Source organism: Myxocyprinus asiaticus, chromosome 9 (assembly GCF_019703515.2).
Source record: "Myxocyprinus asiaticus isolate MX2 ecotype Aquarium Trade chromosome 9, UBuf_Myxa_2, whole genome shotgun sequence".
Lineage (NCBI taxonomy): Eukaryota > Metazoa > Chordata > Actinopteri > Cypriniformes > Catostomidae > Myxocyprinus > Myxocyprinus asiaticus.
The window spans coordinates 45,709,146-45,724,092 of record NC_059352.1 but is presented as its reverse complement, the minus strand read 5'-3'; the positions used below and the strand labels follow the sequence as shown (position 1 = coordinate 45,724,092).

General features: G+C 37.1%; 1 protein-coding gene across 2 annotated transcripts in view; it reads right to left on the bottom strand.

The window, feature by feature from the left end:
- The window catches only part of LOC127446684 (inactive phospholipase D5-like), a 48,181-nt gene that overhangs the window by 20,375 nt on the left and 12,859 nt on the right, over positions 1–14,947 (bottom strand). The window contains exons 1-7 of one of the 2 annotated variants that reach the window (XM_051707822.1): positions 12,091–12,469; positions 7,794–7,930; positions 5,935–6,118; positions 4,955–5,063; positions 4,505–4,632; positions 1,364–1,561; positions 395–546 (exon numbers count right to left, since the gene is read on the bottom strand). In XM_051707822.1, the coding sequence (XP_051563782.1) occupies positions 395–546; positions 1,364–1,561; positions 4,505–4,632; positions 4,955–5,063; positions 5,935–6,118; positions 7,794–7,930; positions 12,091–12,123 (941 nt within the window). In that variant the 5' untranslated portion in view covers positions 12,124–12,469. Of the gene's footprint in view, positions 1–394; positions 547–1,363; positions 1,562–4,504; positions 4,633–4,954; positions 5,064–5,934; positions 6,119–7,793; positions 7,931–12,090; positions 12,470–14,947 lie in introns of those variants that run through there. The other variant, XM_051707819.1, reaches the window with a different exon arrangement.

Here is a 14,947-nt window from a genome sequence, read left to right as displayed (position 1 = left end):
CTTTAAAGTGAAGCACTATCCACTGTAACTGTATTGAATAGACAGATATTTATTAAAACATGTTTTTTGTTCCGAAGAAGAAATCAAGTCATACAGGTTTGGAATGACTTGAGGGTGAGTAAATTATGACATAATTTTCATACTTGAGTGAACTATTTCTATATAGCTGAAGTGTGTAATTTTGGCACCAAATGGAATTGCAAAAATGATAACTGCTTTCATACAGGGTTCCTGTACGCTTCCCTGTCTGCCGTATGTCTTGTTCTATTAGAAGATTTATTTTAAGAATAAACCTCACTGATATTTATTATTATATTTCTTATTTTCTAACAGCCATTTTATGCAGTTCAGAAATGTATAAAGAATTCTGTTTCTGTATATAAAACAGCATTACCTTATAACTGACGATCCTCGATAGCTGCGGTTGACTAAGGGCAGGTAATCTGTTACAGAGATGTAGATGAACTGCTTCGCTTCTCTGATAACGTGCCGAATAGCGTCTATATCTCTACTTCGACCCTTGGGGCAAAAGAGCTCTGGTGACGTCTATGAAGAAAGGGGGATAAATAATAAAAATGCAGTTTTAAAGTTTCTTAGTATAAGAATAATCTTCTGTTTGTAAGGCCAGCAAACCAGTGCAAAGTAATGAGACTGACTTCTGTGTGCATACATCATTGTCAGAGGAAGAATTTTATAAGTGAGCTGGAAATGTCTCCCTACAGCTTTATCATAACAGCACTATTCATTTGAATAGGATGATGGATGTCTTAGATGTATCTGGTAAACATCTTGTCGCTGGAAGGGAGCCAAGATTCATTACGCTCAAATTAGAGTCCGCTGCCCAATATACTCACATGTGGCACAGCTTGTTGTGGAAAAGGCTCACCGGGATAAATTACCTGCAGAGTGAGTGATCTTTTATCTAATCAAATAAGATCCAGTGAAGCCAATGAAAGGGCAGTTTACATCAAAATATTTGTAATTAAAATGGACATAGAGTGTAAAACATACTTCAAAGTGCACTGAATTGTGGAATTGGTCTTGACATGTTTGTGCAGTAATATGTCAAATTGAATGTAATGATAAGAGGCTTACTGCTATCAATTAATAATTTTTCTACACAGTACTGATACATTTATATTGTATATGCAAAATTAAAAATATTACACATTTTATATAGAGAGTAATCTGTTATATTAGAGTAATCTGCAATCATGCAAACTGCTTGCCTTAAAAAATCTTAGTAATGTCATCTAATTAGATTTTAAAGTAGTCCCGGTCTCTCCTATTTATTTTACAGTAAAAGTAGGCTACATCTGCAAAGAAAGGGAAAAAGAAGAGACATACAGTATATTGATCTCACCGAGACATAAGCAGATACATCAGTATTGTTGAGTCTGAGCTGGACTGGTTTATCTCTGTTGAACACAGCTGTGACTCTCTTGGACCATATAGAGGGGATGTAGTCTCTGTACTGCAGCTGCCAGTAAAAAGAGAAGATCCTGTGCAGGTCTAGAGCCAGACAACTACAGTCAAACACTATCACACCAAGTTCCTTCAGCTGAAAGAGGAAACAGGAAAAAGTTTGGTCAGATAGACTTGGAAAAACCAGAAGATTCAAGCTGATGACAGAATAACATTATCATTGTAGACAGGGTTGGGGATCAACAGAATACATGTAATGGGATTACGTACTTAACATACAAAATATTAGTAACTGTATTCCACTACAGTAAAATTTACATTCAAAAAGTATTTTGATTACTGAAGAGATTACTTTTTTATAGTCTTTTTTTTCATTTAATATTTAGTCTATTTAGTTGGAAAACATGTATCCATATAAATGATGTGATCAGAGGAGTGTTTGAACAGCCGTGAAACACTTTTTTATGATGCGTTGCTTACATTCATATGAACAGACTGTACTGGCAGATTTGTTTATAGTCAAAATAAGTGAAAAAATCTGCCAGTGCTGAAGAAGTAATCCAAAGTATATAGATTATGTTACTGACCATGAGTAATCTAATGGAATATGTTACAAATTACATTTTACAGCATGTATTCTTAATCTGTAGTGGAATACATTTAAAAGTAACCATCCCAACCCTGATTGTAGACAGTGTTCTTTGCAGATTTTATAACAGGTAAAATAATAAGTACATAATAAGTACATAAAAATATGATAAAGTAAATGTCAAAAACACACACTCTGATTATCTTTTATCAGGTATCATGTATTGTCCAATAGTAATCAATTCAGTCTGACTACTCTGACAGATTGTGAGAGGGAAAAAACTTACTTGCTATTTACTTTGCCTGTAATAATATCTGCAAAATAAAATCTGCTGCAGGCAAACTGTACACATGTTCAGATAAGTGATTCTCATAATTTTGTCACCGAATTGCTTGTGTCCACTGCAATCTTCTATTTGCCTTTTTTTCCTTCAGTTGCAATGTCAGAGCTTTCATTAAATTCAGAGTTTCCAACTTGTACATTTACAAGTTTGACAAAGATGTGCATGGTTTTGCGCACCCAGAAATTCGCAATTATGGAAATTCCGACATGATGTGAATGCACCATAAAAGTGTACTCTTTTTTACTCAAAAAACAGCACAAGACACAACACAGCTGCCAAAGAGGTCCGTTTAAATGTGTATGATTTATTTATTCATTTATTTTTCTCCCCTTTTCTCCCCAATTTTGGAATGCCCAATTCCCAATGCGCTCTAAGTCCTCGTGGTGGCGTAATGACTCACCTCAATCTGGGTGGCGGAGGACAAATCTCAGCTGCCTCCGCGTCTGAGACCGTCAATCTACGCATCTTATCACGTGGCTTGTTAAGCGTGTTACCACGGAGACGTAGCGCGTGTGGAGGCCCACGCTATTCCCCGCGGCATCCACGCACAACTCACCACGTGCCCCACCGAGAGCGAACCACATGATAGTGACCACGAGGAGGTTACCCCATGTGACTCTACCCTCCTTAGTAACCGGGCCAATTTGGTTGCTTAGGAGACCTGGCTGGAGTCACTGAGCACGCCCTGGATTCGAACTCGTGACTCCAGGGGTGGTAGTCAGCGTTAAATGTGTATGATTGAATTTAAAGGCATAACAACTTTTCCAAGAGGGGTTTTCTGTGCAAACTGTCTAACAGTTAAAGCAAAGTACACTTTAAGCATTCTAGCGCTGTAAGCACCCACCGCTAAAAATATAAAAACAAAAAAAATCCACCTCACTAATCTACTAAGCTGGGTTTCCTGAAGCATTAAGTAGAATGTTAATCACACGTAAGTAGTACTTCATCTCCAAAAGCATTGTTATCTAAGTAGCAAACACATTGTAAATTAGGCCTAATTCTGCTTAATAAAGAACGATCTACATGCTAGTTTGGGAAACAGGCTATACTCCATAGTAAAATAAAGAAAGACGACATTAGTTAAGATGATCTTAAAAGCGTAAAGGCTTACACACTACACTATATTACACTACAAGACTATAACACCTATTTTAGCTGCGATTTTCAGTCAGGAGTTTGTGCTAGTCAGTGCTAGTTGGTTCCAGGTTTTGGGAATGTCAGAGTCTGAGAAAATTGCATAGAGTACAATGGGTACAGACTCCAATTTTGTACCCTTCAACTGTGATGTCATCTAGTCGGAGGATATCAATCTTAATTTTTTGTAAATTCTTTTTACTACTAATAATAATTTTACTAATAATTTACTAATAAACCTCCCCTGATTTGCTCTTGCATCACCTAGTGGCCGCACCTCATACTTTGTAAAACTGCTGTGTTACAGCAACAAACAGAAAAGGGTCTTTGATCACTTATTTGAATGTCAGGTTTCATGGATTCTTAAGTTGCATTGTGGCAAAACATTAATATTTTTATGTAAGAAAATACATTCACCGAGCCCTTTATTAGGAACACCTGTACACCTACTTATTCATGTGATTATCTAATCAGCCAATCATGTGGCAGCAGTGAAATTCATAAAATCATGCAGATACGGGTCAGGAGCTTCAGTTAATGTTCACATCAACCATCAGAATGGGGAAAAATGTGATCTCAGTGATTTGGACCATGGCATGATTGTTGGTGCCAGACGGGATGGTTTGAGTATTTCTGTAACTAGTGATCTCCTGGGATTTTCACACACAACAGTCTAGAGTTTACTCAGAATGGTGCCAAAAACAAAAAACATTCAGTGAGCGGCAGTTCTGTGGATGGAAACGCCTTGTTGATGAGAGAGGTCAGCAGAGAATGGCCAGACTGGTTCGAGCTGACAGAAAGGCTACGGTAACTCAGATAACCCCTCTGTACAATTGTAGTGAGCGGAATAGCATCTCAGAATGCACAATACGTCGAAACTTGAGGTGGATGGGCTACAACAGCAGAAGACCACCTCAGGCACTTTATTAGAACCATAGTATTCCTAATAAAGTGCTAAGTGTTTGTTTATTCCACAGGAGCTCTCAGTGGTGGTAAATGGTTGAATTCGGTACCTTGGACAATGCCTTCCAGCTCATGCCAGCACTGCCAATGTAAATGTGCTTCCTGTCCACCACCCAGAAGGAGGAAAGCAGTCTACCTCTGGTGAGAGCAGACATATTGACGTAGCGCACCTCTGCATCTGTGAGAGTGACAGACAGACATAGCATGTGGGCTATGGCAGGGAACTATGAGGCCCTCAACCTTGAAGAAAACTCTGCTGGTCATTCAACTCAGGCATAAATGATCGCCAGTCAAATATCGCACATTCATGATGTTTAACCTTGACAGTAGCATTGCTTGGCTGGAGCAGGGAAAATCCCAAAGAGTATTGGCAAGTCTGATAGATGGATGAATGTGTGTGTGTGTGATCTTACAACATTTAATCTGAGAGAACTGCTTCAGTACTGCATTCAACATCCCACTGCAGACAGAATTCAATGCATCAAACAACATGTACTCACAGCGGTCAGACATGCTCTTCAGCTCAGTGGAGTTGGGCTGGTCACTGGCGATCTTTAATTTGACACCTCGAGACTTCAGACTTAGCAATCTTTGAAACAAAAACTGACCCTACAGAATGGAAAAAGATATTATATTGTAGTTGCTAAGCAATAGATGCCAATAAATAACAATTGGACATTTTACAGTAAATGTAGAATGAAGTTAAACTAAATCACAAACACAATACAATACAAGTTAAACTCAATCAACGGCATTTGTTGCTTAATGTTGATTACCACAAAAATAATTTCAACTTATTTCTCTTTTTCTTAAAAAAAAAAAAAAAAATCTGGGTTACAGTGAGGCACTTACTGTACAATGGAAGTGAATGGGGCAAATCAGTAAACGTTAAAATACTGTTTTAAAAGTATAGCCACAAGACATAAACAATATGAGTGTTAACATGATTTTACTGTGTTAAATCGCTTACTATCCTTTTCTGTGTAAAGTTATAGCTCATTTTACAACTTCGTCACAATGACGACCTAACATCGTATAACGCGTAAACCCGTAAAACGATGATTTAAACAGCTTTACAGCTCAAATAATACACAAGTTTTAACATAAGAATTAATGTAATTGCTTTTATAAAACGATAAGCTTCACATTTCTGCCTTTAAACCCTCCAAAAATTGGCCCCATTCACTTTCATCATTTTTTTAACGAAAAGGAGGCACAAATTTAAATACATTTTTGTGGCAATCAACATTGCTGTCGATTAAGCTTAGCTTGTATTGAACACAGAATATTCCCTTATTCTTGTTATTTAACACAACTGAATCAACTTGACTACATTACAGTAGGTTCTACCAACGAGAGTAATTTATAATGTTGACATGAATACAAAAATATGAATAGTTTGAAGAGTGCATATATGTCAAACAGCTGAAATAATCAACTGTAATGGTGTAACCGGAAGAGTAAATTCCTAAAATCTAACCTGATAGGCAGAATAAAGCCGTGACCCCTGGTCTGTGGAGGTCAGAGCCCAGTATGGGGATACAATCTCAACTGACAGTTTAGCTTGATCCAGAAGGTGGTTGAGGCCCACAATGAGAGGCATATTGGTTGAACTATTGTGGTTGAAGGACAGCTCTCCTGGGATGTTCTCCACAAGCACAACACTAAGAGCATATACATCAAAGGTACATCAGTAGTTTGCTAACTTCTCAATGGTTTCATGCACAAAAAAATTTGTCCATTAGTAAATTCTTTCAAGTCAACATGAAATCAAAATATAGCCTATTTACAGTATCCCAAAGAAGATGATAAATTTAAAAGATGAAACTAATTAGCTTATGTTGGCTAAAGGTACAAAACAGAGCTGTATGATGGTAGTGCTCTTCTGTGTATTTTTATAGAGTGGCAAGAAAAAGTTAGTGAACCCTTTGGATTTATCTGGTTTTCTGAATTAACTGGTCATAAAATGTGACCTCATCTTCATCAAAGTCACAAAGTATAGACAAACACAGTGTGCTAAAACTAACAACACACAAACAATTATAATATTTCATGTATTTATTGAACACATCCCATTAAACATTCACAGTGCTGTGGGAAAAGTAAGTGAACCCTTGGATTTCATAACTGGTTGATCCTCCTTTGGCAGCAATAGCTTCAACTAAGCATTTCCGGTAGCTGCGGATTAGACCTGAACAACGTTCAGAAGGAATTCTGGACCATTATTCCTTATAGAACTGCTTCAGCTCAGTCCTATTCTTAGGATATCTGGTGTGAACGGCTCTCTTGAGGTAATTCTCAGCATCTCTATTGGTTAAGGTCTGGGCTCTGACTGGGCCACTACAAAAGGGGGATTTTCTTTTTTTTTTAAGCCATTCTGTAATCAGTGGATTTACTTTGATGTTTAGGGTCACTGTCCTGCTGCATCACCCAACTTCTACTGAGCTTCACCTGGTGGACAGCCACCCTGATATTATGCTGTGGGATATCTTGATAAACTTGGGAATTCATTTTTCCCTTGATGATGGCAAGTGGTCTAGGCCCCGAAGCAGCAAAGCAGCCCCAAATCATGATGCTCCCTCCACCGTACTTCACTGTTGGGATGATGTTTTCATGTTGCTATGCAGTGCCCTTTTCATGCCATGTGTAGTGCTGCGTGTTCTTCCCAAACAATTCAACCTTAGTTTAATCAGTCCACAAAACATTTTCCCAGTAGCATTTTGGAGTGTCAAGGTGGTTTTTGACAAACTTCAGAAACACAGCAATGTTTTTGTTGGAAAGCAGCAGCTTCCTTCGTGGTATCCTGCCATGGACACCATGCCTGTTTAATGTTTTCTGTACAGTAGACTCATGAACACAGATATTAACCGGTTCCAATGATTCTTTCAAGTGTTTAGATGTCACTCTAGGGTTCTTTTTGACCTCACTGAACATTCTGCGGTGTGCCCTTTGAGTCATCTTGGCTTGACGGCCACTTCTAGCAACAGTACTAAATCATCTCCATTGGATACCAGGTCTGCCAGCTCCTAAATCTAATTAGATTTAAGCTAATTAACTTTTGTTGATGTCATTAGTCAAGGGGTTCACATACTTTTCCCAACCTATACTATTTATGTTTGAATGATGTATTCAATATGTACAAGAACAATACAATAATTTTTTGTTATTAGTGAAAACAGATTGTGTTTGTTCATTGTTGTAACTTAGATGAAGATCTAACCAGATTTTAAGACAAATTTATACATAAATGCAAGTAATTCCAAAAGGTTCACATACTTTTCTTACCACTGTACATGGAGCATATACACCAATGTACAATCTGTGAAGATTGCTTCTTACCGACAATTATTACTGCAGTTTTCTTCAGTGACACCATCCTCATCCTCTCCCCAGACATCCACAGCAGAGAAAATCAAAGCCACCAGGACAGCAAAGCAGCAAACAAGTGCAAACACAGCAATACACTTCTGCTGCGACTGCATTAGACATACAAAGAGAGGTTTTCCTGACCTAATTGTTTTAATTATTATATGGTCACTTTAAAGCTTAAAAAGGACTTAAAAGTATTATAAAATTAGCCCATGCGATTTGTACAACATATTCCAAATTTTCTGAAGGCATAAGATTTCAAAGGCAAAATTCGTTGAACGTTCATGAGTGCTATGAGATTAAAATATGTACTTTTATGGTAACACTTTACAATAAGGTTCCATTTATTAACATTAGTTAAAGCACTAGGTTCAGGAACTAATACTAAACAAATACTTGTTAGTTCATGTTAAATAACGTTGTTAACTAATGTTGATAACTTATGTTGATAGACTCCCAACTGAACTCTTTCTCTGCATTCTTGGCGGCTATTTCTGAGCTATTGAGGTAGATAAAACGATCGTTCACAGTCTCTGCACTATGCAGCATTCTCTCCAATTCATGCTGTATTCAAGCATCAGCCTCATTGATAAATGAGGAAAATGTTTATAAATATTAATGTGGCCATTGGTCACATCGCAGAGTGCTGTAGGAACTCTGAAGTTTTAATTTTCCCTCCAAAAAAAGTGCAAACTAGCAGCTCCATTTTTGCTTAGCGCTGCAACTTCTCTAAATGTGTCTCCCCACAGAATGATCATCTCCCATCCCATCTGTTGGCCTCTATCAGTGTACAGGGGTAGACAGCTGTCTTCTGAGTGACATATACTGTACATCATTTTCCTCTGAAGGAGACATGCAAAGTGAAGTTTAATTAAAGAGCTGGGGAGAATAACGCCTCAAAGTGTGCACATGAATGCAAGGCATTAACCTTCTTGCAGTGTAAGTGGATTTGGTCAGTTACTGTTCTTTCCCCTAAACACTCATGTTCAGTTAAGATTGACTTCACTTTCTTGATGTGTTGGATCCTACAGATCCCAATGCTGTATGTGAAAACAACACTCCAATAATTTAAAAATTCACCTATTTTCTTTTCTTTTCTTTTAATGGAAGGATTCACCCCAAAATCTTGATATACTCACCTTCATGTTGTTCTGAACTCAAATGACTTTCTTTCTACTGTGGAATATCCTAGCTGCTCTTTTCCATATAATGAAAGTGAATAGGAGCTGGGGCTGTCGAGCTCCAAAATAACAAAACAAGTACCATTAAAATATCATAAACGTGGTCTGAATTGTGTGAGGAAAAGACTGAAATTGAAGTTTCTATTTACTATTAATCTTCCTCTCTATTGAAACTCTGAAATCAACTACAGCAGTCGTATGGACAACAAAATGGTGTGTCAGCCATTTGTTCTGCATGTCTTGTGACCAAACATCATTGACGTCAAGCCCGACGCAGCATGTCTAATGGAGCCATATTTGATTTAAAAGCCAATGGGAAGATTTTTAATGAATAATGACTTGAATAAAGTGTGTTCATCACCCAAAACTATCGTATGGCTTTAGAAAACCTGGTTTGAAGCGCAAAAGTAATATGGAGCAATTTTAGGATACTTTTATGGTGTGTATTTTTCATTTTGGAGCTTGACAACAACAGATCCACCTAGCACTTTTATTTTGTGGAAAAGAATGACCAGGATATTCCTCAAAAAGCAAGACTTATGGGTTTGGAATGATATTAAGGTGAGTAAATAATGACAGAGTTTTCCTTTTTGGGTGAACTATTCCTTTAATATGTTCCTCTGACTGAATGAAAACCCATAAGATGGATATTACTGAAGCTTTAACCTGTGGTTGAATCACAAAGAAGGCATGCACTTTCAAAAAGCTGATTGTTAACCAGAATAAAAACAATGTTTCTGTTTCGGGTTGATTGAACTGCAGCAAAAACACTTTGTGGAAAAATACAATGAAACAAATCAAGTTAACAAACTGGCACGTCTACGATGTGTACAGCAATCAGAGCATGTGGAAATTAATTACAATTACTCATGTTTTATATATGGGGTGTCTCCATTTTACACGGAGGACGTTTGAAGCATCATATCAAGTTGAAATTTGGTTTATAATCAATTCACAAAACATTAGGAAAGTCATGAAGTATTAAAAAGATATTTCGATGTTAAAGGTAAAGTGTGTAATTTAAGAACTACTAGTGACACCAAACATAATTGCAAAAGAGGTTATTGTTTTCAAACAGGTTTCCCAAATATTCCCTCCACTAGTTGGTAAAACTGAAAGTCCCACCCCAAATTCACACCAATGGTTTTAGGCGAATGGCTTACTTATAGCTGTCCCCACACTGGAGAATGTAAATTACAAAATCCAAAAAATATACACTTTACATTTAAGTATGTTTTTGAGCCATTTAAAGGATCATGGGGACTCTCAGACTTCTTAAAAAATTTGAAGACACACAAATCCTTTCTAGCAAGTCAGTCCATCAGCAACCATCTCTGGAACACTGAAAGCTAATTCCAGTCATGAAAGTGCAGCTCCTATCTACTTGAATAGGGGAACAACGAAATCTCAAAAACAGTTGGTCAAGATTATGATCAAAGAACATATTTCAAATCAGCAGTAAAATCTGACAACACAGAAATCATAAATTGTCCTTCTTTAGTTCAGATTATGCAAAAAAAAAAAAAAAAAAAATAATTCCCGGCTTTTATAGCTAATGCGCATGTGTGTTCTCAAGTTGATTTACAGGCGGTGTCTGTATTTAAAAGGGGATTGGCTCTTTTACCTGTAAGGCGGGACTTCCTTTGTACATCCACTGGCCATTAGGCGTTCCAATTTCTACTATTAATTTCAACAGAAGTGGCACATCTCTGCTAAATAGTCTCTGGGACTAAACTATTTTTTAAATCAAATCAGTCAGTAATCAGTTAGTGTTGGGTCTGTTTATTTTTAAACTATAATTTTTAAATCCAACCAGTCAGAAAAGAGAAGTAAAGGGTAAGTGCAATAATCTGAGAATATATTTCTATAGTACAACACACTCCTTGTCTCAGCATTTGTTTTAAATCAAAAGTTATAACTCAAATTTCTTCCATTGTAAGAGACTATAAAATAGAGATTTGTACCAGTGGCGACTAGAGGATTAGAGTTGTCTGTAAACACAGGAAAACTTCAGCCTTTTCTGCCCAAAGGGAAATACTGTCAACTTAATGCCGCATTTGCACCGAACTGTCTGCGTTGACACCTTTGAATAACATACCGACGTACTGTTACTTCCAACATTATCTGCACCTTTTAAGAGTTCAGTCTTGCCGAGTCAAGCATTCTGACATAATCAAAAAACTTCTGACATAGTTAGACGTGTACTGTAAACCTTGCTGTGAGATGATAATAAATTACTGTATTCCAAAAAAAATTCTCCTCTCAGACTTAAAACATTCCATATCGAAAAAGAGAAAGAACAAAATCTAAATTACACATGAAACATTTAGATATTTTTGTATTATTAAATTCTGATATTATTATTAGTATTACCAATAATATTGAATATTGTGCCCCACTGAGATGCTCATTAGACAGAAAGGCATTGATTTTCAGTTGGTATGCAGATATACATTTACTGGTATCAACAACTGGAAGGTTATCTATAACATCTATAAAAAGTAAAAAGTTAACCCATAATTTTTATAGGGCTAAATTATTCTGACAGTGCGACTTAATTGGGACTCCTTTCATCAGGTTATTGTTGATTCAAGTTCAGTCATCTCTGGGAAATTTGAAGACAAACAAAATTATAGCATGTAACATATATTTTATCTTCAATCAGAGAGCATTAGAAGAGAACAGGTTTTCCACAGAAGGAAAATTAGTGTTGTCCATAATTCACATAGGTCCAGGCTTTAAATTCATTGATTCTATTTTGCATTTGCCCTTAAGAAAATGTACCATATTTTTTAAATAGTTTTAACCGTGGTTAACAAGACCATGGTAACCACAGGTAAAACTAAGCATGGAACGTCCATACCATGGTTAGATGTAACATGCTTTCTATAAAAAAATCTATGGCATTTTTGTCATGAAAAACAGTACTAAACACATTTAAATATATATACTATTGTTATTATTATTTTCATTTATAAGGGTGCAAATAAGCATTTAATCAAACTTTACATACATACACTTGACACTTGAAAGCAGGCAAATTCTAATGTTGATGTTGAGAGCTTGAAGACAAAATTCAGTCTCACCTTCATTATGTTCTCCTGATTGGAGCCTGGCATAACTGCTTTTAAGTTCCTTAAGACTTCAGGAATTCGAGACGCTTGTGCATTTCACCATTTTAGTCTCCTTGGTAACCTGTCCCGCTCAGCCTCTCTCGTATGCTCATAACTCTGATGGGTGTGCAGGGCTCCAGAATGATGTAGTGGGTGATAGATAACGTGCCTTTTGTTTCAGCACCCTGAGCTCATGCATGCTTCCGCTGGCTATGTGCATGTGTATGTAGTTCTCTCTCCTCAACTCGATAGTGATGGAGACAGAGAAAGAGAGGAGGAGAAATAGAAAGATACGGTTCACTCCCTCTCTCGAAACATCCAATGCTGGGCTAACACAGAACTTCCCCCCTCCCTTCTGCAATCTTCCTCACCTGCCCTGTGAAGCAAAACTCTCCCAGCAGAGAGGAAATGGATTTGGCTTCAGCAGAAGAAAGGAATGAGAAAGAGACATGTTATAAAACACAAACCTCTGGCTACAAGCATCTCTGAGGATTGTTTAGTTTCCCTCAGGCAGGGTAGAAGAAAGTTCAGCGCAAGCACAAATGAGCTTGACACGTCCACACTATAAATAATTCAGCATCGTTACAACTGCCCGGCAAGCTCGTGAACCAATCTATCAAGTATAAGAATGACCGGTATGCTACTTCCCGTGTCATCCCGTGTGAAAAAAAAATCACAAAGGAAATGTCTTTAACATCTCAGTTGTGTCTCCTAGACAGCAAATGAGAATCAATGGAGACAAATCAGTGTTTAAGTCTGCTGCTTGTCAGATTGTTCTTCTAAGAAAGACTCTACTAATGTCACATGTGTCTTCTCTAGAGTTTCAGACATCTCAACATGTCTGAAACTGAGCTCAGGTTTGTCAAGATACCAAAGTCTGCAATCAAAAGTAAGAGATTTCAATATGAACTCAACATTTCTCATCAAATTTTCATCTTAGACCATTAACTTCTTGGATAGTGCTGGTTTGGTGCTGGTCTAGATGGTGGACCAGTATTGACATGCTGTTACCCAGCAAAACTTAGCTGGTGGAGCTTATTGACCAGTATGGTCTTTCTGGATAGTAAAAAAAATAAAAACAATGGAGGATTTTTTAACTAGTCATCTATGCTGGTCTTTTCAAGACATTTTAGATGAAACATCTGAGACAAAGTTGATACGTAAATGATTAAGGATTAATCTCTGAAAGTGTTTTAAAAGAGAAACCTTTGAGTAATTAAATGTTCCTCTGGGTTTTATTCTGTAGACATTCCTGGTATAGTGGGGTACAGTAAATGAAGCATATTCTGCCTAGTGCCTACGGCTGGAGACTTCTGCTGAATCTCACCTCACTTTTGTTAATTACTGTCTGTACTCATGAGATACAGACTACCTTGTTCGCTGGGATTCATATAATTGCTTAATGAGATATTGCCCTCTTAGGTCAGTGTGTATTCCTGTTCTCTGTTTTCTGTGATAATAGCTTATTTAAGAGTAAGTAATTCACCTTCTTGACCACTTTCAGGTTTCGTACACATGGAGACTAAATGCAATTTTTAACCACGTTCTGTACAGTTCTGAGTTTGGTTATTAATGTGATTGTCAACTGTATTCTACAATGTAATTCTCTCCTGAAAATGTAGGTAGTGACAACCACATTTTCATGAAATCTGTGTAGTGTACAGAACTGAACTAGCATATCATTGAGACAGAGGTATGTGTATTGACTCATTTGTAAATTTTGATAAACATCTGTATCTGTTTGATACCACTGTAGTTTCTCTTACCTGGCTTGCTGTTTGGGGCAACCCATACTTTACCATCCAGAGAGAGAACATTCGGCAACTTAATGAGGTCAAAAGAATTTTATAAAACAAATGTGGGGGAATACGATTTGTCCGATTGTTAATATTACTTTGGTAAAAATTTGCGAACACCAAACAGACTGATCACACTGTAAATTCAGCAACAGAAGGTCAAACATTTTGCTGTTGAAATCATTCTGTGCTTACTGAAATTCAAATCACTGCCCCCAGTGGCCGTAGTGTATGGCCACATGTGAACTCCAGTTTCCAGAGAAGGGTCTGTCTGCGTCCTGCAAGACTACTACAAGACACGCCCATTACAAAATGCCCACTACAAGTTACACCCCCTCCAAATAACTAGTGAAATCCTGAAGTCTTGGAACAGTTAGATTCCACATTCATACACTGTATTTGCTATGTTTATTTGGAGTCCTGCAGCAACCCTACACCTTCACCTATCCATAACTATAAACCTAACCATAACCACAAAGATTTAAAAAAAGTTGTAAATTCATTAAATATACCACAAATTAAAAGTCTTTTTGAATACAATCATACCTCCGTATCAATAGGTGGCGAAAGTGAGGAGAGATGTGATGAAAATGAAGAGGAGAAGAAGCTTGCAGTATGCTAAGGTAATAGGCTAAGCTGTTAGCTTGTGAGTTAACTGTAGACAACAGAAAAGAGAAATGTTTATTTTACCTTTTATATCTTTTTTTATTATTGTACAAGCAGAAATTGTACAAACACAGGAATACAGTAAAGAGCACTTCAATAGAATTTCACAAAGTTCAGTTTACCGTTTATATCCTTGGTTTAATAATATGATATGTGACAGATAATTTAAAAGTTATTCTTTTAATATTTAAAGAGTTAAGAGAAAATTAATCATACAGCAATTGCATAGGATTTTTAAAGTTCTTGTAGCCAATAGAATTGCTTTATGATCCAAGGGGTGCATTACATGTAGCGGGTGTGTTGTGAAGTGGGTGTTCCTTGTAGTCTTGCAGACAGATATGGCAGAAGTAGTACGAGTAGTATGGGTC